The 26,542-nt window shown below is 48.0% G+C and overlaps 1 protein-coding gene across 5 annotated transcripts in view; it reads right to left on the bottom strand.

Annotated features, from left to right (window-relative positions):
- Positions 1-26,542, bottom strand: part of MAP7 (microtubule associated protein 7) — a 317,468-nt gene that overhangs the window by 273,904 nt on the left and 17,022 nt on the right. For 3 of the 5 annotated variants that reach the window (XM_030198509.1, XM_030198507.1, XM_030198506.1), the window contains exon 1: positions 10,986-11,575. The exons of 1 other annotated variant lie outside the window; for it this stretch is intronic. In XM_030198509.1, the coding sequence (XP_030054369.1) occupies positions 10,986-11,118 (133 nt within the window). In that variant the 5' untranslated portion in view covers positions 11,119-11,575. Of the gene's footprint in view, positions 1-10,985; positions 11,576-17,010; positions 17,110-26,542 lie in introns of those variants that run through there. One more of the 5 variants, XM_030198510.1, reaches the window with a different exon arrangement.

The following is a 26,542-nucleotide window of genomic DNA, read 5'->3' on the forward strand; positions in this document are numbered from 1 at the left end:
GACCTTCCAGGTCAAGTACTTCAGATGGCAGGAATTCAGTGGCTCAAAAGGAGGTTTCATCAGCTGGGTGAGAACGACATTGAGATCCCATGACACTGTAGGAGGCTTGACAGGGGGCTTTGACAAAAGCAAACCTCTCATGAAGCGAACAACTAAAGGCTGTCCCGAGATCGGCTTACCTTCCACACGGTAATGGTATGCACTGATTGCACTAAGATGAACCCTTACAGAGTTAGTCTTGAGACCAGACTCAGACAAGTGCAGAAGGTATTCAAGCAGGGTCTGTGTAGGACAAGAGCGAGGATCTAGGGCCTTGCTGTCACACCAGACGGCAAACCTCCTCCAATGAAAGAAGTAACTTTTCTTAGTGGAGTCTTTCCTGGAAGCAAGCAAGATGCGGGAGACACCCTCTGACAGACCCAAAGAGGCAAAGTCTACGCCCTCAACATCCAGGCCGTGAGAGCCAGAGACTGGAGGTTGGGATGCAGAAGAGCCCCTTCGTCCTGCGTGATGAGGGTCGGAAAACACTCCAATCTCCACGGTTCTGCGGAGGATAACTCCAGAAGAAGAGGGAACCAGATCTGACGCGGCCAAAAAGGAGCAATCAGAATCATGGTGCCTCGGTCTTGCTTGAGTTTCAACAAAGTCTTCCCCACCAGAGGGATGGGAGGATAAGCATACAGCAGGCCCTCCCCCCAATCCAGGAGGAAGGCATCCGATGCCAGTCTGCCGTGGGCCTGAAGCCTGGAACAGAACTGAGGGACTTTGTGGTTTGCTCGAGATGCAAAGAGATCCACCAAGGGGGTGCCCCACTCTTGGAAGATCTGACGCACCACTCGGGAATTGAGCGACCACTCGTGAGGTTGCATAATCCTGCTCAACCTGTCGGCCAGACTGTTGTTTACGCCTGCCAGATATGTGGCTTGGAGCACCATGCCGTTCCGGCGAGCCCAGAGCCACATGCTGACGGCTTCCTGACACAGGGGGCGAGATCCGGTGCCCCCCTGCTTGTTGACGTAGTACATGGCAACCTGGTTGTCTGTCTGAATTTGGATAATTTGGTGGGACAGCCGATCTCTGAAAGCCTTCAGAGCGTTCCAGATCGCTCGCAACTCCAGAAGATTGATCTGTAGATCGCGTTCCTGGAGGGACCAGCTTCCTTGGGTGTGAAGCCCATCGACATGAGCTCCCCATCCCAGGAGGGACGCATCCGTGGTCAGCACCTTTTGTGGCTGAGGAATTTGGAAGGGACGTCCCAGAGTCAAATTGGAGCAAATCGTCCACCAATGTAGGGATTTGAGAAAACTCGTGGACAGGTGGATCACGTCCTCTAGACCCCCGGCGGCCTGATACCACTGGGAGGCTAGGGTCCATTGAGCAGATCTCATGTGAAGGCGGGCCATGGGAGTCACATGTACTGTGGAGGCCATGTGGCCCAGCAATCTCAACATCTGCCGAGCTGTGATCTGCTGGGACGCTCGCACCCGCGAGACGAGGGACAACAAGTTGTTGGCTCTCGTCTCTGGGAGATAGGCGCGAGCCGTCCGAGAATCCAGCAGAGCTCCTATGAATTCGAGTCTCTGCACTGGGAGAAGGTGGGACTTTGGATAATTGATCACAAACCCCAGTAGCTCCAGTAGGCGAATAGTCATCTGCATGGACTGCAGGGCTCCTGCCTCGGATGTGTTCTTCACCAGCCAATCGTCGAGATATGGGAACACATGCACCCCCAGCCTGCGAAGCGCCGCTGCTACCACAGCTAGGCACTTGGTGAACACCCTGGGCGCAGAGGCGAGCCCAAAGGGTAGCACACAGTACTGGAAGTGGCGTGTGCCCAACTGAAATCGCAGATACTGTCTGTGAGCTGGCAGTATCGGGATGTGTGTGTAGGCATCCTTCAAGTCCAGAGAGCATAGCCAATCGTTTTGCTGAATCATGGGGAGAAGGGTGCCCAGGGAAAGCATCCTGAACTTTTCTTTTCGATAAATTTGTTCAGGGCCCTTAGGTCTAGGATGGGACGCATCCCCCCTGTTTTCTTTTCCACAAGGAAGTACCTGGAATAGAATCCCAGCCCTTCTTGCCCGGATGGCACGGGCTCGACCGCATTGGCGCTGAGAAGGGCGGAGAGTTCCTCTGCAAGTACCTTCTTGTGCTGGAAGCTGTAAGACTGAGCTCCCGGTGGACAATTTGGAGGTTTTGAGGTCAAATTGAGGGTGTACCCCTGCCGGACTATTTGCAGAACCCACTGATCGGAGGTTATGAGAGGCCACCTTTGGTGAAAAACTTTCAACCTCCCTCCGACTGGCAGGTCGCCCGGCACGGACACTTGGATGTCGGCTATGCTCTGCTGGAGCCAGTCAAAAGCTCGCCCCTTGCTTTTGCTGGGGAGCCGCGGGGCCTTGCTGAGGCGCACGCTGCTGACGAGAGCGAGCGCGCTGGGGCTTAGCCTGGGCCGCAGGCTGTCGGGAAGGAGGATTGTACCTACGCTTGCCAGAAGAGTAGGGAACAGTCTTCCTTCCCCCGAAAAATCGTCTACCTGTAGAGGTAGAAGCTGAAGGCTGCCGGCGGGCGAATTTGTCGAATGCGGTGTCCCGCTGGTGGAGAGACTCTACCACCTGTTCGACTTTTTCACCAAAAATATTGTCCGCACGGCAAGGCGAGTCCGCAATCCGCTGCTGGATTCTATTCTCCAGGTCGGCGGCACGCAGCCATGAGAGCCTGCGCATCACCACACCTTGAGCAGCGGCCCTGGACGCAACATCAAAAGTGTCATAAACTCCTCTGGCCAGGAATTTTCTGCACGCCTTCAGCTGCCTGACCACCTCCTGAAAAGGCTTGGCTTGCTCAGGGGGAAGAGCATCAACCAAGCCCGCCAACTGCCGCACATTGTTCCGCATGTGTATGCTCGTGTAGAGCTGGTAAGACTGGATCTTGGACACGAGCATAGAGGAATGGTAGGCCTTCCTCCCAAAGGAGTCTAAGGTTCTAGCGTCCTTGCCCGGGGGCGCCGAAGCATGTTCCCTAGAACTCTTAGCCTTCTTTAGGGCCAAATCCACAACTCCAGAGTCATGAGGCAACTGAGTGCGCATCAGCTCTGGGTCCCCATGGATCCGGTACTGGGACTCGATCTTCTTGGGAATGTGGGGATTAGTTAATGGCTTGGTCCAGTTCGCAAGCAATGTCTTTTTCAGGACATGGTGCAAGGGAACAGTGGACGCTTCCTTAGGTGGAGAAGGATAGTCCAGGAGCTCAAACATTTCAGCCCTGGGCTCGTCCTCCACAACCACCGGGAAGGGGATGGCCGTAGACATCTCCCGGACAAAGGAGGCAAAAGACAGACTCTCGGGAGGAGAAAGCTGTCTCTCAGGAGAGGGAGTGGGATCAGACGGAAGACCCTCAGACTCCTCGTCAGAGAAATATCTGGGATCTTCCTCTTCCTCCCACGAGGCCTCACCCTCGGTGTCAGACACAAGTTCACGGACCTGTGTCTGCAACCTCGCCCTGCTCGACTCGGTGGAACCCCGTCCACGGTGGGGGCGTCGAGAGGTAGACTCCCTCGCCCGCATCGGCGAAGCTCCCTCCGCCGATGTAGTCGGGGAGCCTTCCTGGGAGGTGGCCGCGGTCGGCACCGCACGCTGGTACCGACGTCGGGGACCTCAACCTGGGCGATGGGCCAGCCGGCGCCGCGCTCGACGGTACCGGAGGCGCAAGCACCGCCGGTACCAGAGGGGTAGGGCGCAACAGCTCTCCCAGAATCTCTGGGAGAACGGCCCGGAGGCTCTCGTTCAGAGTGGCTGCAGAAAAAGGCTGAGAGGTCGATGCAGGCGTCGACGTCAGAACCTGTTCCGGGCGAGGAGGCTGTTCCGGGCTGTCCAGAGTGGAGCGCATCGACACCTCCTGAACAGAGGGTGAGCGGTCCTCTCGGTGCCGATGCCTACTGGGTGCCGAATCCCTCGGCGACCCAGAGCTCTCGGTGCCGACACGGGGAGGAGACCGGTGTCGATGCTTCTTCGACTTCTTCCGAAGCATGTCACCGGAACTCCCCGGCACCGACGAGGAGGACGTAGAATCCATCCGTCGCTTCCTCGGGGCCGAGACCGAAGAGGGTCGATCCCGGGGGGGCTGTACCGCAGGAGCCCTCAGGGTAGGAGGAGACCCACCGAAGGCTCACCGCCACCAGCAGGGGAATGGACAGCCCTCACCTGCACTCCTGACGATGCACCTCCGTCCGACGACATCAGCAGACGAAGTCTCGGTACCACCGACGTCGATGCAGTCGCCCGATGCCTCGGCGCCGATGCAGAGGTCCGATGCCTCGATGCAGTCGATGGAGCGGCAGCCAAGGGAGATGGTCCGGACGCTGACGACGTCGATGCACTCGATGCCTCCGGTGCCGATGCCGACGAAGAGCCCGAGAACAAAACGTTCCACTGGGCTAATCTCGCTACCTGAGTCCGCCTTTGTAACAGGGAACACAGACTGCAGTTCTGAGGGCGGTGCTGGGCCCCTAGACACTGAAGACACGCAGAGTGCCTATCAGTGAGCGAGATTACCCGGGCGCACTGGGTGCACTTCTTGAAGCCGCTGGAAGGCTTCGATGTCATGGGCGGAAAAATCACGCCGGCGAAATCAAAAGCCGAAATGGCGAAAATTGAAGCACCAAATTTAGAGGGAGAAAAATCTCGACCGAGGCCAAACTAGGCCTACCCCGACAACGAAAGAAAACTTACGGGGCAAAACTTGAAAAATACGGGAAGGGCAGAAAACCCGACAGGGTCTTCCGGAACACTTCCGGAGCGCTTCCCAAACTTTTTTAGAAGAAAATACACGAAAAACACGTCGAAAAGGACGCGCGAGGTCAACTCTCTGGGGCACGAACGGCGTAACACGACCGTACCGAGCGCGGACGAAAGAAGACTGGCCGGCTCGAGCCGGTTTCGGGCGGGAAGACGGCTGCGCATGCGCAGTGCGCATGGGCGCACGAGGACTAGCAAAGGCCTTTGCTAGTAAACTTTCCGATGGAGGGGGCTGCCGAGGACGTCAACCCATCAGTGAGAACAAGCAGCCTGCTTGTCCTCGGAGAACTTGGCTTTATTCTGGCAAAACAAAGTAGGCACTCTTCATACTTTTCTAGCAGTTGCCAATTACACTTCCAACTTCCTTCCCGTTTCTCCCACTCCTTCGCCAACTCCCTCGCCAACCTCCACTCTACCTGGTCTTCTTATAGCCCTGTCTCCCTCTGAGTTCTTCATGATGCCATTAAGGACATGAACCCGTCTGCTTCAGACATGAGCCCATGGCCAGCCCACCTCATTAAATGTAAACCCACCGAATTCTCCAATTGTTCTCCCTGTACTGCAGGCAAGCCCCTTCTCGAGCAATCTCCCTAGCAGTTGGAAGCACGCCCTCATCACCCTCCTGCTGAAAAACACTTCACCTGATCCATCTGACCTGGCCAACATCAGACCTATTTCAAACTTACTGTTTTTCTCTAAACTACTTTAGAAGGCAGTCCACTCTGAACTCTCTCTTTTTCTTGAAAACCCCTCACTCTACATCTCCATTATGCTGGTTTCTGCAAAGGTACCACTTTTCACGACACCAACAGAACTTCTCTAGATAAACACTTACCTGTTGTTCTTTCTGTTCACCTCTCTCCCCTGCATTTGATCTTGTAGATCACAAACTCCTTCTTACCCACCTTCACTCCATCGGTCTTTCTGGGTCAGTCCTAAATTGTGTAATACAAAAGAACGCAACGAGATGATCACGGAAAAGATTACCGGATTAAAGGGAAATACGGCTAGCGCAAGCGGAAGAAAAAATGGCTAAAGATATAAAGACCTTTTTAGATATATTGGGGAAAGGATAAAAGATAGGAATGGAATTGCAAGACTGAAAGATAATGAGAATGCTTTATCCTCATCACTCTCCACGTAGCCAAATGTGACATTGGGGAAATAAGAAAAGATAGGAATGGAATAGCAAGACTAAAAGATAATGAGAATGGCTATGTGGAGAGTGATGAGGATAAAGCAAACGTGCTAAACAATTACTTCTCTTCGGTGTTCATGGAGGAAAATCCTGGAGAACGACCGTGGTCAGCTGCCGAGGGAACATCTGGGAATGGAGTGGATACTGCGCCGTTTATGAAAGAAAGAGTTTATAAACAACTGGAGAATCTGAAGGTAGACAAAGCTATGGGGCCGGATGGGATACATCCCAGGGTACTGATGGAGCTCACAGAGATCCTGGCGGGACCTCTTAAAGATTTATTTAATAGATCTTTAGAGACGGAAGAGGTTCCGCAAGATTGAAAATGAGTGGGTGTGGTCCCTCTTCACAGAAGTGGAGACAGGGAAGAAGTGGGAAACTACAGACTGGTAAGTCTCACGTCGGTAATAGGAAAAATAATGGAATCGCTGCTGAAAGAAAGGATAGTTAACTTTCTAGAAGCCAACGAGCTACAGGACCCAAGGCAACGTGGATTTACCAAAGGAAAATCCTGCCAAACGAATCTTAATGACTTCTTTGACTGGCTGACCAAACAACTGGATGAAGGACATGTGCTAGATGTAATCTACTTGGATTTCAGCAAAGCCTTTGATACAGTCCCCTACAGAAGATTCGGGAATAAGCTGAAAGGGCTGAACTTAGGACCATAAGTGGTGAACTGGATAGGAAACTGGTTGACTGACAGGTGGCAGACGGTGGAGGTAAATGGAATCCGTTTGGAGGAAAGGAAGGTGAGCAGTGGAGTTCCTCAGGGTTTAGAGATGGGCCAATTCTGTTTAATATATTTGTGGGAGCTATTGCTGAAGGGTTGGAAGGAAAGGTTTGCCTTTCTGCGGATGACATAAAGATAGCCAATAGAGTGGATACCCTGGAGGGAGTAGAAACAATAAGACAGGATCTCCAAACCATGGGTTAAATGGGCAGTATTCACAATGGAGAAGGGTAGTTAGTGGGGTTCCTCAGGGGTCTGAGCTAGGACCGCTGCTTTTTAATAAATTTATAAATGATTTAGAGATGGGAGTAACTAGCGAGGTAATTAAATTTGCTGTTGACACAAAGTTATTCAAAGTCGTTAACTCGCGATAGGATTATGAAAAATTACAGAAGGACCTTACGAGACTGGGAGACTAAATGGCAGATGACATTTAATGTGAGCAAGTGCAAGGTGATGCATGTGGGAAAAAAGAACCCGAATTATAGCTACATCATGCAAGGTTCCACGTTAGGAGTTACGGACCAAGAAAGAGATCTAGATGTCGTCGTTGATGATACGTTGAAACCTTCTGCTCAGTGTGCTGCTGCAGCTAAGAAAGCAAATAGAATGTTGGGTATTATTTATTTATTTATAGCATTTATACCCTGCTCTTTCCCACTTGATAGCAGGTTCAGTGCGGCTTACAAAATATGGTACAAAGTATCATAGAGATATCACAAGGTATGGTACAAAGTATCACTGTGATAATACAGTTATGTAGAATAGGGCAATAGGAAGAGAGGTGGGGGAAAGGATTGGAGTATGGGTAGTGTTAGTGGTGTGGATTAGGTTCAAGAGTTAAGTTGGGTCGTTTGGGTAGGCTTGTTTTAAGAGGTAAGTTTTCAGCAGTTTTCATAAGAGTAGGTGTTCATTGGTTGTTTGGATGTGTCGTGGTATGGCGTTCCAGAGTTGGCTGCCTATAACGGAGAAATTGGATGCGTAGTAGGTCTTGTATTTGAGGCCTTTGCAATTGGGAAGATGAAGATTGAGATATGTTCAGGAGGATCTGGACCTGTTCCTAATGGAAACATCGATCAAGTTGGTCATGTAGCTTGGGGATTCGCCATGGAGGATCTTGTGGATCATTGTGTGGGCCTTGAAGTTTATGTGTTCCTTAATAGGGAGCCATTGAAGTTTTTTATGAAGTGGTGTTACACTTTCGAATCGTGATTTGCCAAAAATGAGTCTGGCTGCTGTGTTCTGTGCGGTCTGGAGTTTCTTCATGATTTGGGTTTTGCAACCGATGAAGATGCTATTGCAGTAGTCGGCATGGGTGAGTACTGTGGATTGTATTAGATTGCGGAAGGTTTTCTGTGGGAGGAATGGTTTTACTCTTTTCAGTACCCACATCATGTATAGAATGTTTGTACGTTTGGGAAGCTTGCCAGGTGCCCTTAGCCGTGATTGGCCGCTGTCGTGGACAGGATGCTGGGCTCGATGGACCCTTGATCTTTTCCCAGTGTGGCATTACTTATGTATTTATGGGTGTAGTTTGGGGGATGAGGAGGGGCAATGCCTTTAGTTGAAGCCCCCCAAAAAACAGCTTGCCACAGCGCCACTATATTTTCTGCCCTGGAAGCCCTTCTCTGTACACCAAAGTCTGCTGGTTCCCTCATAGGCGGGAAGCAGTACAGAGAAGAATTTCCAGGGCAGACTGAAGGCAGTGAGTTTTCATTGCTGCGATACAATGAGGGCACCTCTACCTCTGAAGAGCCCCACTGATCCTCACCGGGGATCCTTAGCAGCTCCTGAGGATGATGGGGCTCTGTTATCCCTCACCCTCTGAGCCTCCTTAAAGGGCAACTCCTTGTAGGTCTTAAACAATGCTGAGACACCCGAGGGCCCCATGCCAAAATATTACCAGCCCACAATCCTTTGAATGATCCCAATCCGCAGAGAGGCAAGATGCAGCATGGTGCCAGTCCCTGTGGCAGCTGCTGAGATTTGGACTCCTCCAGATCTTTCACCATGTTCTCCAAATCTTCACTAAAGAGCAACCAGCCCCTAAAGGGCATCTTACTCAAATGCACTTTTGAGGCTGCACTGGCCACCAAAAACTACAGTCAGATCCATCTCCAGGCCATTACTACCAACAGTACAGACCGAGAGCAGATGCGGATGAGGTCATATAGCACTTCTGCCAAAAAAGTAATCCTTGACTCTAAGTGTGCCATCTCTGAGGACTCCTGAAACTGCTGTGCCCAACACAAGAGGGTGTAAACCATGAAGCACCTGCATACAGAGGCCTTTACTCCAACTGCTGAGGTTGAGAAGGCCTGCTTGAAAAGCTGCACCACCTTCCTTGTCAGGCGTCTTTCAACACTGAGCCCCCTTCAACCAGAATTATAAAATCTTCTTGGTCACTGCCATTTTCAGCACATCCACCACAGAGAGACAGAACAGCCTGTCCAAGAAGTCTGTACTCCAGAGGGTACCCTCCAGTGCATCCATTCAACTAGGACCATCTGTGAAAGGGACCTATGGAGGGGGAATGCTTTAGGGGAGGCTTCTGAAGTAACTCAAGGATGGGCTTCCTATCTGTGTGCTCCACCTGGGTCTTAGGCAAGATCCACAGGGCTGCAGTCAGAGTCAATGAGCTGATCATGCCTGAACAACTAGACTACAGGACAGTCCTCCTCTTCCTGTGATGGGAGGTCTCCTGACTGAGGACATAAATTCCCACAGGGAGCCCTCAACTCCCTTTCATCTGTGTCCCATGTGTCCCCCAGAGGGGATGCAGGCAGGAATAGAGCTTGACCAAAGTCAGAATCTCTGCTGTGCTGCTTCAGCCACTTGGAGCCAATAAATCTCAGGAACCCAGGGAAATCTCAGGAACTCAGGGTGAGGGCTCCCAAACTTGGGAGGTTAAAGACCTGCCTCACACAATCATCTATAGGAGCCATTAAGTCACTCGGGTAGACAGGGGACACATCTGCCCCCCCCCCCCCCCCAACCCAGTGGCACTTCTACCCTCATGCAGCTCCACGCTTTTGCAGGAGAGAGGCATAATGGCTGCTGGTCCCACCAAAGTCATGGAAACTACAGTGGGCATGGTCAAGCCCGAAGGGGGTGGGGGGTAACATCACCACTGCAATTCTTGTTCCAGAGCTCCTCAGGAAGCAAGGAATCGGAGATCGTGCCTCTCCATTACAGATATGGCAGTAGGAGCCTGCTCCCTCTGGCAGGATTTTCTAAGAAAAGAGGGTTTGTGGAATGCATCACATGGCAAGGTGGGAATGTTATCATGCAAGGGGAAAGTTGGAAATTTGCAAGTAATATTTGATTCCTCATGTCAGGTGCCGCAGGCAATAAATACAAAGAACCCTCCACTCAAACTCAAATCCCACATCATCAGAAAGAGTCCCAGATCTCTCTGCAAGTAAGCATCCAATATGTTCACTATTTTGTAATGTTTGTTGCCAGAATATTAAAAAGATGCCAATGCCAATTTGATGAAGTGACACATAGTAAAACTCTCCAATAAATGCTTAAAATTCAAATCACTATACCAAGTGCAAATTACGACAAGCTATGCTAGAATTTCAAACCCTAAGAACCCATGTTGTAAAACACTGCCACACATAGAGCAAGTAAATTATGTGGAACACAGCAATTGGAATTTAATTTTTAAACCCTTATAATCAATTAATATTAAACTGCAAAAAATATATAGTAGGGGGCTTTTTTGGTGGGGGAAGGTTAACATCTAACTCCTCCTGGGGAGACCTCTTCTTTTTGAAGTCACAAAAACTAACAAGAAAGCCTACAATATATTTATGACAAATTATAACAATGCACACTATTATGGAATAACCATCTTCAGCATTCTCCCAGTTTGTGTATTTCTTTAATGGAAGATGCCGTTATGCTTACACACTGCATTTTACACAGGCTTGCATAACCCAATACTTCATAATGCTGTAAGCGTAAGAGAAATCCCCTCCCCCTAAAATACACAGAAGACAGAAATACTCCAAAACACTTGCCTCATTACAATATGCCATGTCCTTGGTTGTCTATATAGACAGGCTAATTCTGACATATGAAATCTCTAAACAACACTTCTTTCACTGATAGTTTTAAATAAATAGCAACTTTACTAAGCCAGTATATCTATACAGTAGCTTCAAAACAAATGAATGTATATTCATATTATTAGCACCTAATGACAAGCTAAAATATAAAAAGATCTTAACTACTAATAAACTAAGCGTACCTTTCAGCCTTCTGGCATTTCCATTCTTTTGTTGTTCATCTTCCTCATTAATAGTGAATAAACCAAGAGGATTTGGCCTTGCACTTGTTTTCTTGACTCTCTCCTGTCGGACAGCAGTAGCTGAAACATGCATATTGCTTGCTATTTTTTGTACGAAAATATATATATGTACATATATGAATCAGTGCCTCTTGTGAAACAGCTATCATCAAAGCTGGTTTCTCATCTGTGCATTTTCTAATGCATCCCCTTTGGTTACACAGCGTGCATAAAGCTGACCAATCTCAGTGTCCACTTAGCAACTGAGGGCCTGCAGGTCCCCCACCTTCAAGCAAACCCTAGATAAAGGCACATTGGTCTAGATCCATCTGTTTACCATCTGACCTGTTCAGTCAGATCACAGCGTACAGCTTCTCATCCTCCCTGATGCAGCACCTTTTGCAGCCTTCTTCTCGCTACTCCACACTAAAATATTCAGCATGCAGCACCAGAGGATAAAATATGATACTCCGCAGTTCACAGTTGCCCTGACAACAGTGACATATTCTTATCAAAGAACACTGTCTCCTCAGTGGGAACCCACAGACTGATGGAATGCTTCCACTTAAGTGCTTGAAAAAGGGTTACAGCATAAAAAGCTGAATCTACCTCATCAAATGGGCTGTGCCTTCTTTCCTTTTCGGGGTGGGACAAGAGGGAAGTGATGTTTGCACAAGCTCATGCAAGGTAGGTGGAGGAAAGTCTAAATGGCTTCAGGCATAAGCCTGCATTCTGACAACTGCTCAGTACATTACATGGTTTAATCTACCATGAATGCAACAGTAGCTCAAAATGATAAACTTTTAGAAAACACTATGATGGAAGAAAACTAATTCATACTCAAGACTTCTGCAATATGTCAAACAATTATTTGAAAATGAAAATTAGTCTACATGGTTCTCTAACTGTTTTGCATAGGCAAAGCAAACAAATAGGGAATCTCCACATATTAAAGCTATGTTATATTTTTAATATCCTATCACTGAATTTCCAGTTTTACAAGAAGCAACCATCAATTATCAACTAGTCAACCTTATCCAGGAAAGCTTTTACACTTATGAGACAAAGTGTTAGTACAGGGACTCACACCTCTTTATTAAAGCCTGTATGTTTTGTTTTTTATCAACAGTTTTTGGATTCTGTGATTTCAGCTATTTTCCAACTTTCCCTTCTCCCCTCAAGCATATCTCATTTCTGAGTGCTCCTGGGTGTGTAGTGTCAGTGTATAACACTGCAAATTTGCATTACTCTCCCATAAAATAACTGTTTGATTTTTTTGAAGTCTGTTTATACTCAGTCACATTTTACATATTCTACCATAATTCACAAGTGGTACTTTGCAACTTTTAATTAAGAAGTGCAACCAAAAGCACATAACTAAAATGAAAAACTACCAAGCAACTTTTACAGGCTACTAATGAGCCTCCCAATTTTTCATCCATTAGGAAAAACATGGTGGGGAAAAAATAGATATCTGCTTTAAAGGGAGTTTTAAAATGTGTCCATATTTCAAAAAGAATAGGATTTTCTTTTAAAGGGGATTCACAGTGCTCTTGGTTATTTCCAACAACTGCATTTACATCACAGTTCCTGGAAAAGGTTTTATTGAAAGGGTAAACCAAGCAAGCCAGAAGGTGGCAACACAAACCAAACACCATCAAATATTTTTGATTGTCTCCAACAATTTTTTTCTACATTTTATTTACAGCCAATATTTTCCTATCAGCTGCGCTAGTGATTCCTGCGCGGCAAATGAGAGGAAGCCCACAGGAACTGAATGAGCTTCCTCTCATTTGCCGCACTGGGAATCAGTATCGCAGCTTTGTAAAAGAGGCCCTGTATATTATGTTATCAAGTCAAAGACTGAGATGACGTAATATAGTATGATTAATTACTGGCCATTTTATTAGAACCTTTACACATGTACTGTGAAAGCATTTTACAGCTGTTCAACCCATCTACCTTAAGGAAAGTACGGTAAGTTTGCTTAAAGTGGACCACCAGATTCAAAACTGCGTTTACCTGGAAATTGACCACCGCACTGAAAAGCTCCACAAAATCCATGCATTAGAGTTGCATTTTCAATTCTATCATTACAGCCACACCCTCATATTTAAACAGTAACACTGTGTATTTATATTTTTTAAAAAAAAACATGCTAAGGTGCTGCAGGATGACTAACAGACAGTAATACCTTAATTAACGACACTTCTTTCATTTAAAGTATGCCATGAGCATTAATGAAAAAGCAGGCTTGGAGTACAGAAATTAGTCTTCCATCTCTGGTCCCTGTCACATTAGCCCCTTGACCTACAGAACTGAAGCAGCTCCACTACTGCTAGCCTCAAGTCTTCATACTAGGGGTGACGAAAAAAAACCACCGCAAGAGAAACCTGGTACTATCAAAGAAACAGCAGCACTAGTATGGTAAAATTGGTTTATGGTCTCAAATTATTAAAACATAATAATTTGAAGCAGCTACACTTTGGCAAATACCTGTATCAGCAGTGTGGTTAAAATCACTTATAAATTCAAAGCACTTATGTAGAAATACAGCTTGCAAGGGGAGGGGGTACATTTCAGCTGCCTATTGCATTCCAAGGGGGGGTTCTCTCTTGAGTTTTGAAGACTTATCCTTATGTGAGCACATAGAGAGCAATGTGGTGTTGGCTTTGCAAACGACATTATTTTTCACCCAGTGTCCCCTTTTTTACCTATTTGTGGGAATCCGACGTTTGCTTTGGGTACGGACTCCAGCTCTTTTAGGAGTTGGCCCTCCAAAGGCATTAAATACTTATTGGATGTGGTCACAGAGGACAGACAGTAAGATGAAATCTTTTGGGAGTTACAACAGACATATGCCTTCCGGGAGGTGGGCAGGTTCAACTAAGGCATGTTTTGAGTCTGCCTTGGGAGGACCTATATGAGGATGTGCATGAAACCTTGTCCACAGCATCAATATTCAAGTCTCAACTGAAAGTCCCCCTCACTTTTCATCATCGTTTTCTTCAGGACACAACTGAGGACACTGATTATGCGAGGATGACGGCTAGTTGGAGTCAGGATTTACAAATCACTCTTACTAAAGGGCAGTTGCTCAAAATTGGGAACTTTTATACAGATTTTCCCTATGATTGCACATAGCAACAGTACAGGCTCAAAACTAGGACCTTTTATACAGATTTTCCCTATGACTGCACATTGCTTCGAGACGAGGGCACAGGGTGGGACACAGGGAAGGAAGGCCCGAAGGAAGGCAATCTGCAGACTGCCGCTGCTGCGCTTTTTTCACACGGAACAAGGTCGAGGTGAGGCGCTATGATTTGAATTCAGGGGGGCCCGGCCCGGTGGTGGACGGATGGAGGGGGCGGCGGTGACGAGGACAACCTCGGGGGGTGGGCCTGGGGGCGGCCTTGCCCCGGGCCCGGCCCAGTCTCTCGGCGGCCCTGGAACTCAAAGCACACAAACTGAGCCACGCACCACGGGCAGAGAAAGAGTTGCACACCTCTGGCAAAGATAGAAATGCACTGAACAAGCAGAGAAGAAGCTGACAGTAACAGACAGAGGATGAGCAGTGCCCCACTGAAAGAGCTGGATGTTAGAGGTACCTGCAAAACTGAAGCTGCGGTAGCGATGGAACTGTGTATAAAACGCAGACAAGGAGCTGCTTTTCACACGCAAACAAGGAGCTGCGCTTCTGACACAGGCAAGGAACTGCACTCCAGACGCCAGCAAGGAGCAGCGCTCCACACGCCGACAAGGAGCTAAGCTTCCTAGGCAGACATGAAGCTATGTAGCACCTGCAGTCACAGAGCTATGCTCCACTTCACCCAATTTGCAGAGAAGAGTTGTGCTAAATATACAAAGATGGAGCTAAACAGGCGGTGGAGCTGTGCTCTGCACGCAGACAGGGAGCTGCGTTCCATACGCAAAGAGAGAGCTGCATGCCACACACAGACAAGGAACTGCGTTCCACAGGCAGACACAGAGCTGTGTTCTACACGCAGACACAGGACTGTGCCCTACGCTGAGACCTGCAGAGAAAGAACTACACTCAACATGTGACAATGGAGCTGCGTTCAACATGCAGAGATGAAAGGTTGCAGAATAAGAAGCGAAGGAACGTCACTCAACATGCCATGATAGAGCTGTCCTCAACATACAGCGATGGAGCTAAAGCCAAACTGGAACTGTGGAACTGTGCCCAGCATGCAGCGATGGAGCCGTGCCCAACATGGAACGGTGGAACTGCATGGAATGAAGCTGTGCTCAACATGCAGCGATGGAGCAGTGCTCAACGTGCAATGATAGAACTGCGCTCAACATGCAGCGATGGAGCTGCGCTCAACATGCAGCGATGGAGCTGCGCTCAACATGCAGCGATGGAGCTGCGCTCAACATGCAGCGATGGAGCTGTGCTCAACAAGCAAAATGCATAGATGGAATCCTGGGGAACAGCCAGAGAAGAAGGTGCTGCCAGGAGGCCAACAGGAAAGGAGCACAACTTGTAGAAATGCAGACCTGGCGCTGCACCCCCCCTGGCCCAGAGGGACTAAAACTACAAGAAGAGAAAGCCCCGTGCCCCAAGAGACACTCTCGGCCCTCAAGTGGTCTCTGAGCCACAACGACCACCCTCCTAGGCAACCGACATGGAGCAGCAGTCAACGTAGAGAAAGAACTCCTGCCAAGAGGGTGGTAAGCATCATGGAGCTGGAATTCTCAGACCATAGGGAGCAAAATGCAGCCATAAGGCAGTGAGGAAGAAACAACTCTCGCCAGGCCAGGAACAAAGAGGAAGCTGGCCACTAACACCAAACTGAGGAAAAACCAGCTAAGGGAGAGTCAAACTCCACACCTAGAACAGAGCCACTTCCCTGCAGAAAAGTAGAGAAAAGCACAGAACTAAGAGGTGATAATCCAGATGCACAGCAATAGATCTGCTCCGCAGGAAAGAACTGCGCCCCTTACAGAAAAAGGAAAGCGTGCCAAATGTGCCAGGAGAGAGGCACCTGAAAAAAAAAAAGGCAAAATCCACCTATGACAGGCTAAAACTCCCACCCAAAAGCAATGGAAGCAAGGAAGAGCTGTGGCAAACTAGTCCTAAAAAGGCACATTCCCATAGACACTGAACTGAGTCCAAGCAAAAGACTGGCAAGAATGGCGCTCCCGAGGGTACTCAGAAGAGGGATTTGCACACCAAGGGCAACTCGGACCCCCACCAGAAGGAAAGTACCCTGAAGACAAACCACAGCAGACAGGAGGGATCCACAGGGACGAGAGAACCAGAACCTCTCTAAGGAAGGGAGGAAAAACTGCTGCCAAAATAAGAATCAAATAGCAGGGGCGTCTCAAGCAAGATGCCAGATGCAGCAGAGACCAGACGGTCTGAAAAAGAACTGACCAACAGCCGCGTAAGGCTGACAGGAATGAAAAAATAGCTCTGGACTAAAAAGACCGAGCCTGCAGCCAAACACAGCCAGCGAGAGACTTTCCCCACTTTGGAAATGGCAGACTAAGACCTCCAAACCGCAAAGGTACAAGTTCCAGCAACGGGGCCACCCTCTGCTATCTAGGACTGTGAAGAGGAGAAAAACAACTGAGTTTCGTGATCCAGACATGAGCCGTGCACCACAAAAAAAAAAATCAAAGCAACTGGTACCCGCTCAGAAGGGTCCAAGATCAGAATCAGATGCCGGCCAGCAAAATTCAAAAGAAACTTCGCAAGCGGCCCCCTAAAATACATTGCCAAAGGCAGGAAAATAAATCAGGTAACAGGCAAGAGAAAGAAGGAAAACCAAAGTTTTGTTTCTTTGTTTTTTTTTAAACAACCTTCTTCACTAGTGACAGGAATAAATAAAGGTTTACCTCAGAGGCAGAAAAGGAGGGAAAAAACAAAGTTTCCTTTTTTTTATATAAACAACCTTCTTCACTAGTGACAGGAATAAATAAAGGCTTACCTCAGAGGCAGAAATTCAGATATACCTACCACCACAGAAGAACCCCATAGAGGAGACAAGGTGCTCTATGCCACAATCAACCATCACCCTGCTAGAAAGACAGCCAGGGGAGTTAGGGGAAGGGAGGGAACCAGGGTCACTGGATATCACCCTAGCTGGCAGATGAGGAACTCAGGACCACTGAGTATCATCTAAAACTAGCCCCAACATGGCTACCAGCACACTCCTGGCTCCACTGTCACCAGAAGAATCTGGGACAGGAGCTACTAGCCAGCAATCCAGAGCAGCTGCACGATCTGTCCAACATCCGCTAGGAGACAGAGAAAATACTGAACATTCCAGGCTGCATGATACCCTTAAGGGGCGGTTTACTTGGAACTATTTTCTCTGTCTCCTTCCGCTGGTAGATGGACACAACCCATTAGTCTGGAATGGTCTGATATAGATGACAAGGAAAGTCCAATTTTAACAATAACGCACAAATCATAGGATATTAACAAACCTGTCCAATAAGGAATCGCATTTGAAAGAAAGAAGACAGTTTCTATCATGCTTACTGTTCTACTAGTATAAAAAAAAACTGGTTGGGTGCCACCCAGTTCTTCCCTAAAGAAAGAAACTTGTTCAACAAGCTGGTCATCAGGCAACTCCCTATCATCTCCATTCAAGGAACTGTAGTCTGGGTTGGTGGCCTGACCTACTGTGTTCTTGTGGCCTGGCCCAGACCTGCCACAAGTCATCTCCCCAAAAAAGAATCACAATTTGATCACTTGACAGGTTAACATACTTCAGGGGGCTTTCTGTAATGGGGAGGGGGAGAGATATGTCTAACAATTTGAAACAACTTAGCAAGTCTGTTTTCTGCTATTATCCATTAACCTGGAATATATTTGTTTCAAATTTTCAAGTTTATTCAGGGCTTCTACCCCGCACATCAAACATATTATCAAGGTGGCTTACATAGTATAATCAATAAAGAGAGGTAGGAGAGAAAGGTCAAATAAAGGCTATGGGTTAGACAGAGAGGGACAGGGGGTCAAACTATAATCAATAACAGAAAAGTAGAGGGAGGGGAGAACATGAGGAGGGAGAACATGCAGCTCAGGCTTACAGCCGAAGATGCGCCCAGTGAGACAGTTAATGGCCATAGGCCTTGGAAAAAAAGAAAGGTCTTGAGTTTGAAGGTAAATTGCTGGAGGGAGGAGAATTCCCTCAGAGGATGGGGTAGTTTGTTCCAAAGCTCATGGCCTTGCACAGAGAAGACAGAACACTGAATAGAAGCATGGGAGAGAACAAGTTAAGGAGGGAGTTTGAAGTAAACATTGTTGCAATGACCTGAGGCATCTGAAGGGACAGAATCAGTTTAGAGTCTTAGCTTTAGTGTATATTCTTGCCTATATCTTCCTCAGAATTCAGATTCTAGGTAGTTTTATCTTTCCTCCACCAGTGCACTAAGTGGCACAGCTGCTGTTTGAATAGCAGTATGCCCTCATATGACCAGGAAAACTGTTTACTAGGATTTAGCCACAGTACTTTTTCAGGGGCCCAGTGATCAAATGCCATATTTAGCATTCTATTCCACTGGTCTTCTATCTGATCCAATAAGGATATAGCCCAATCCACAGGATCCCATCTTGAACAAAAAACTTTGGCATTTGATCTCCACTCTTTAAGAGACAATCAGTAATTCCCATCTTTATAACAAGCTATATAATAAAATGAACAGACCATAACTGATACCTGGATGGATGATACTGTGTCACAAGCCCATGTTGTACAACTGTGTTAGAAATCTGTGTTAGTTTGTTAATATAAAATTTAATGAAGTAAAAAAAAAAAAAACAACTGCCCATGCAATGAACTAACGATACACAAAAATCAGAAAACACAAACAAAACACAATTGTGTGCTAAAATGGTAGTAAATGTTACTTCTGCATTAAAATCTGCTCTGTGAACTGTGAAGTATTTGCTTTTAATTGCCTGAAAAGTGTCAGGAAACAGGGGAAAATGCTAGAATAACAGTAGTCCATTTCAATCATGCTTCCTGAACGTGCCCACTCCAAATAAAAAGTAGTTACCTTGCATGAAGTTCTATATTGGTGCAATATGGAGGGATCAGGGCTGAACTAGATTCTAGATGTGATTTTTTTTTTTTTTTGAGAGAGAGAGACAAAGAAAAGAGGCAGTAGAGTTTTGGTATTTCCTGAGCATTTTATGATCCTTTTGTATTCTATCCCATGTGTCCTCTTTTGTGTTTGCAGAAAATGCTTTGGTGTAGTGTTTATTGGTTTGTGCCCTGTCAGTCTTGTAATGTTTATTTGTTTAGATTCCTGAAAGAGGTGTGGTAATTCACGTTTATGTGAAAATGGAGGTGGATTACAGATGTGCATTAGGGAGTAGATGTAGCAACAGGGAGAATGCGAAATGAGGCTTGGAGGAGTGTGGTGGATGAGAATGGAGAGAGAAGAGGGAAGAAGAAGATGATGAAGGAGAATAAAGGGAACAAGACAACAGTAAGAGAGAAAGCAAATGTAGAAGTAGTGACATAAGGGAGACAGGAGTAAGGAGCAGCAGGTAGGTGGCTAGTTGCTGGAACTGGAAGTTGGAAGTGAGAGGAGACAGCAGGTGGAAATAACAGGACAGAGAAGGGAGCAGGAGAAAGAGAAACAATCAGGGTGGAAGGTACCATGACAGACATTTAGGGAAGGTGAAGAGCAATAGTCAAGATTAAGAAGGGAGAGGGCACATATCCAGGATGTGCGGCTCAGTGCAGTGATGGACTTTCTCATATACCATACCTATGAACATTACCACAAAATCTATAGGAAGACATCTACAATGCAGAAGAAGATCTGAGAGGAAATCTAGAGACAGTGAGCAGTCTGGAATGAGCAATAGTGAAGCAGATATAGCATCGATTCAGGACGTCGGTACAAAGCTGAAGAGCAAGACAGTTGAATTCCAGCAATGAACTGGAAGTAAGCCACACTTGAAGGACTGAGTGTGAGCCACATTTTTGCCACCAGCTGTTCCTGGGAATGGCAGCGAGTATGGATACAGCAGAGGTACTGGCTGTGATTGCTATAAAGTAGACTTTTTAATAGCACAGCCTCAACTCTACTATAATAAAAAGCACCTCCAACGTTGTGAAGCTGACTCCGTGGCTTCACTGAAGCGAAGGGTTCGTAAGGTTCGTCTGTCACCATCTCTCTCGGCCCCGCCCTCGCATCAAAACACGATGATGTCGAGGGCGGCGGACCTATCAGAGGCGCGAGGGCGGGGCCAAGAGAGATGTTGACAGACTGACGAACCTTACGAACCCTCCACTTCAGTGAAGCCACGGAGTCAGCTTCACAACGTTGCAGGTGCCTTTTATTACATTACACAGCTCCCTAATTTTGCAGTTAAACATCGCAAGGTGGCTGGAGGGGGGGGAGAGAGGGGGGGCAACGACCCTGGAACTGGGAGGGGGGGCGGGCAAACCCAGAAACTGGGAGGGAGGGGGGACGACTCTGCAACTGGGAGGGAGGGGGAAAAACCCTGCAACTGGTGAGGGGGGCCCCCCTGGAACTGGGTGGGGCCCTGTCACACACTCTCATTCTCACACACACACTCTCGCACCCAGTCTCTCTCTCTCTGTCACACATACTCACACATTCACTCTCTCTCACACACTCACTCCGAGGAAACCCTTGCTAGCACCCGTTTCATATGTGTCAGAAACGGGCCTTTTTTCCTAGTCTTTCTTATAAAAAGGTAGCTATATCGATCCTTCTTACTATTTTCTGATGCTGGTCATCCATATTGCCACAGATCTCTCTCCAAACATATCAAAGGTAACTCTGCTGCACTGGGAGAGAGGTTGCAGCAGACAAACTGTACTCATCAAAGAAGGGGGGGGGGGGGGAAGGAGGCTGAGACCTGGCGAAAATGGATCATTATTTTTTGAACTTGTGTCAAGATAAAAGGGTACTAAAATAAAAGTGGGATGGTTTTGGAGAGGTTAGTTGCGCAAAGAGTACATATCAATGCAATTAATGCAGAGAGCTTTCTCCTTAACATTCCCACTCATCTTGGGGTGAAGGCTAAAGAGGCTGGACCAGGCCTAAATAATTTTGTTAGGAGCTAGCTCCCAAATCTAGGAGTCAGAAAGATGAATGGAGAGGGAGTAAAAGGATATAAGCAGAAACTTGCCTGAGTTCACATGGGAGCGGAACAGGGAGAGAAGAGAACAGGTAGTGAGAGTGTTAAAATAATGAACGTCTATATGAGGAAGAGAATCACAGTTTGAGCTTCTCTTACTCATCTAGAAGTGCATTATTCTACAGAATAAAGGAATGGATAGGAAACCAACGTAGAGACTTGAGAAGAGGGGGGGGGGGTTCCCTCACAACACCAGTGAACTTACAAATCAAACAAATTCAAGAATATGTGAACGATTACAAAATTAAACGAAAACCAGACAAATAAGAATCTAGTTCACATCAACGGGAGAAAAGCAAAAGAAGTTAAATTAAAAAGAAAATGCACATTATCTATTAAAGCAAACACTTAACCTATAACATATTAAGACCCTCAATAATTCACTATTCCACCACCCAAAAAGGAGTCAGAGTCGTCATTTATTTATTTATTTGGTTCACTTGTATCCCACATTTTCCCCGCTTGTGCGGGCTGGGCTCAATGTGGCTAACAAAGTTACATAGAATATTGTAAAGAGTATGTAGGACAGGCCCCAAAGGAACCCTGGGATAGGCCAGAATACCCCCGGTATAGGCAGGCATTCCCCAGGAAAAAACTAGAAATAAAGAACTACAACTCCCAGCATGCCCCAAGGGAGATCGGGGATAAGACAAACTATCTGCATTCCCTGGAGTCTCCAGAGGAGGGCCGCAGGGAAAGAAATAAGGCTGATTCTCCAACCTGGTGGAAGAGGTGGTGGAACAGGTGGGTGGAGAAAGAAGAGCCACCAAAGAGCTTTAATGAAAGAAAGGGTGAGCAGCTGGGAGAAGGGCGGGGCGAGGAGAATATGGATTGGGCTCCTGAGGAGAGAGAGGCAGAGGGTGAGCCTTGCCCTATGGAGTTGACTGAACCGGAGAACACCCTGGAAGAGCCGATGGACTTTTCAGCTCTGGCTCAGCGAAAGCCAAGGAAGTAGCGGGGCCAAGCCGGGTCAAGCGGGAGGAGGTCAGGTAGGAGTATGACTGACCAAGAGGGTGGGACCCTAGGCTTTGAACCCGCGCAAAGCCATTACTGTGTGTTTTGAAAGCCTGGCTAAACTGAGCTGTATTTTGAAAGCTTGGCTAGAACTGAACTGTGTTTTTTTGAAAGCCTGGCTAAACTGAGCTATATTTTGAAAGCTGGGCTAGAACTGAACTGTGTTTTTTTGAAAGCCTGGCTAAACTGAGCTATATTTTGAAAGCTGGGCTAGAACTGAACTGTGTTTTTTTGAAAGCCTGGCTAAACTGAGCTATATTTTGAAAGCTGGGCTAGAACTGAACTGTGTTTTTGAAAGCCTGGCTAAACTGAGCTGTTTTTTGCAAGCTTGGCTAGAACTGAACTGTGTTTTTGAAAGCCTGGCTAAACTGAGCAGTGGGGTAAAGCTTGGCTAAAAGTGAACTGTGTTTTGGGAAAACCCCGCTACACTGAACAAGGTTTTTTTTTTTGCTGCAACTCTCCCCCAGGAGGGAGGGAGAGGAAGCAGTTGTGGAAGCCTGGACTGGGCAACTAACCGGCTTGAAAAAGGTGAATGATATCTGTGCTTTGTTTTTGTGTTTTGGTGCCACAACCGAGGGAAGGAGGGAAGCCCCTCCTAGGCAATAAAAAGAGTCATTGTTTCTAAGGGAAAGAGGAGCAGTACTGGAAGGTGTTCTTCAGACTGTGGAGAGCTGCAACCGCTGAGAAAAGAGGATACACTTTACAATTGGTGTCAGAAGTGGGATCTGTTCGAGGACCTGTCGCTCGAGGAGGCCAAGACCAGCAGGACCGAAAAGCCCGACGGAGGGGCCAACGCTGAGAAAGGCGCAGACCCGTCTGGGGTTCCGGTAAGCGGGGCCTAGATTGGGGGAAATAAAGGGATCCTAGTAAAAGGGGAAACATAAGTAGTGAAACCGCACTTGGAGGTGTCCTCTGTTTTTTTTTTCCCCACCAGGAGTCGCTGTTCCGGAGCAAAGATGGACCCCAAGGAGATCTTCGCTTGGATGACGATGCAGTTCCAGAAACAGCAAGAACTGACGGGGAAGATGGTGGAAGACTCCTTGACGGCGGCACGAGAGCAGCAACAACCGGTGCTGAATATGCTCCAGGACTTTTTTCAGCGAGGGATCGAGGCTCCCAGGGGCGGTGGAGCCGGAGCAACTGGACAGGGGCCAGGAGGAAGCGGTGCGGTAGGACCTTTATCCCTGAACTCACTTACTTGGGGAAAGTTGTCTGAGCAGGATAATGTAGATGATTTCCTGACTGCCTTCGAGAGGGTGGCAGTGGCCGCAGGGTGGCCACAAGAGCAGTGGGCCAAGCAGTTAGTGCCTTCATTATCTGGGGAGGCTCTAGGAGCCTTTAGAGACTTGGCTCCTGGGGACGCTGCCAACTATGGGAGGTTGAGAGAGGCCATTAAAGACCGGTATGGACTGAGTACCCAGGCTTATAGGCGTAAGTTTCGGTCCACTAAATGGGAAAAGGGGGAAACCCCTAAAGCGCTGGCCACTAGACTGATGGACTTGGTAAAAAAATGGTTGGAACCTGATCGCCACACCACGGGAGAGATTCTTCAAGAATTAGTAGTGGAGCAGTTCCTGCAGGGCCTTCCCAGGGAGATTCGGGCAGGATTGGTCCAAAGGGGCTGTAAGACAGTGGAGGCCGTGACAGCCGGGTTGGAGTGTTATTTGGAAGCCCAACATTGGGGAGAACCCGACCTGGAGGGGGGTAAGCCCCGAACTGTGGGAGGCTGGGGTTCCAAAAGTTCCTTCTTTAAGCCAGATCCCCAGGGAGGGAAACCCGATTACGGCTGGGGTGGTAAAAAGCCCGTAGTGCCCTCAGGCCCGAAAAAAAAGGCCCCCTCGTATGAAGGAAAACTCTGTTATAAGTGTGGGAAGACTGGGCACTTCCGGAGGGATTGCCCAGGTCGAGAGGGATGGACCTCGCAGGTTGCCCAAGGGTTTAGACCTCGGTATACTGCTAAGGTGGAGGTTGAGGGTTTACCGATTGTAGCCATGTTAGACTCCGGGGCAGACCAGTCCATGATCTCCAGGAGGTTATGGGAACAAATAAGAAAGAGGAGGACAGGAGGTAAGGATACCTATGAGGGAGCAGTGGCTATTCAATGTATACATGGGGCCAGTACTCGTTATACCCTCTATAGGGTTCACGTGAAGGGGCCTACAGGGGAGATAGAGATAGCCGTGGCCGTTCTGCCCAGACTGCCACAGGAGATGATTTTTGGGAAGGGACTGGCTCCCCTTTACCGAGTGTATTAGTGAAAAAAGAGTGTTGGTCACTACCCGCTCGCAGGCTCGGCGAGACCCTGAGGCTGAGGAAGAGGGAATAGGAGGTATTTTTCCTTTTCAAGGGGAGGTTTTAGGGGAGCCGGGCAAAGAGAGAAAGGGGAAAGCTTTGAAAAAAAAGGAGCAGAGGGGCAGACGGGAGGCCTTGGAGCAGGCAAGAAAAGAAAGTTATCTGCCAGTGGCCCCGAAAGAATTGAGCGAGCAGTTTCCCCAGTTTCATAGGGAGCAGGCCACGGACCCTACTTTAGAGTATGCCTGGGAACGGGCCCGACAGGGGGAGGGCCAGGAAGCCCCGGGGTTCATGATAGAGGGGGACATTCTATATCGCAGGGTACCCAATTGGGAGAACTCTGAAGCGGGGAGACAGCTAGTAGTCCCCCAAGCTTTCCGTCCCCTAGTAGTAAGGCTCGCGCATGATCACCCTTTGGGGGGGCATAAGGGCTCCCAAGCTACCCTGACTCAGATATTGGGCCGGTTTTATTGGCCAGGAGTTTATGGGGAGGTGGAGAGGTATTGCAAGTCCTGCCCCAACTGTCAGAAGGTGGCAGACCGGCTACCGCCTAAGGCACCGTTAAAACCCCTTGCTAGAGTGGAACAACCGGGGAGGAGAATAGCCATGGATATTATTGGCCCAGTAACAAAATCTCAGAGAGGCTTCCTCTACGTTTTAGTGGTTATGGATATGGCCACTAGGTACCCCTGGGCCATCCCTTTGAGAAGCGTATCAGCGAAGGTCATTGCCAGGGAACTGATAAAAATCTTTTGTGAGGTGGGATTCCCCCAAGAAGTTTTGACCGACAGGGGGTCCAACTTTATGTCAAGTATCTTAAGGCAAGTGTGGGAGGCTTTTGGGATACAACATATCCGTACAGCGGCCTACCATCCTCAAACTAATGGGATGGTGGAACGTTTTAATAGAACTTTAAAGGGTATGTAAAAAAAAAGCGTTAGGCGAGGATAGGACAGGTTGGGACCAACTGTTACCCTTCGTGCTATATGCCTACAGGGAGAAGGTGCAAGACTCATTAGGAGTTGCGCCTTATGAATTGATGTTTGGACGGAGGCCCAGGGGCATTTTAGATATTTTACAGGAACACTGGGTACCCCCGGACACCTCCGATCAGTCAGTGGTCGAATACCTACAGGATCTGAGGACCAGATTAGATAAGTTACAGGAATATTCCCAGGAAAGGCTTGAACAGAGCCAAAATCGGCAAAAGGAATATTATGATAAGGGTACTCGGGAGAGGGAGTTTGTAATAGGAGATAGGGTCCTTATCCTAATCTCGGAGGATCCTCATAAGTTTGCCTCTAGGTGGAAGGGTCCCTGGGTGGTGAGGAGGAGACTTGGGCCTCTTACATATGAGGTGGCGAACGAAAAGGGGCGGGTCCAAACCTTCCACGTTAACCTGATGAAACCCTGGGTAGCAAGGGTAGGCTTTCAGACCCGGGGAGATGAAAAAGAGGGAGAGGAGTTGGGACCGCAAATAAGAGATATTTTCAAGCCCGGTGAACCAGGGGTTAATCCCCGGTTGACACAAGTACAAAAGAAAGAGATAGGAAGGCTCTTGAAAGGGTTTGATGATGTGTTGACGGCCTGCCCTGGAAATACTCACCTAGTGGAGCATGACATCATAACGGAAAGGGGTAAAGTAGTTCGGCAAAAGCCATATAGGCTGTCCCCCATGAAAAGGAGGGAGGTGATAAAACAGGTACAGGAAATGTTAGACTTCGGGGTGATCGAAGAGTCAAATAGCCCCTGGTCAAGCCCAGTGGTGTTAGTACCAAAACCCGAAGGGGAGTGGAGATTCTGCATAGATTTCCGCCAGCTTAATAATATCTCGCAAGCAGATGCATATCCTATGCCCTATATTGAGGAGCTGGTGGACAGGCTAGGATCTGCACAATATCTCACCACCCTGGACTTGACAAAAGGGTACTGGCAGATTCCCCTTACGTCAGGGGCACAAGCTAAGACCGCCTTTAGTACGCCCATAGGCCTGTACCAGTTCAAAAGATTGCCCTTTGGCCTTAATTCAGCAGCTGCCAGAGGTTGCTGG

The sequence above is a fragment of the Microcaecilia unicolor genome, chromosome 3 (genome assembly GCF_901765095.1).
Source record: "Microcaecilia unicolor chromosome 3, aMicUni1.1, whole genome shotgun sequence".
NCBI lineage: Eukaryota > Metazoa > Chordata > Amphibia > Gymnophiona > Siphonopidae > Microcaecilia > Microcaecilia unicolor.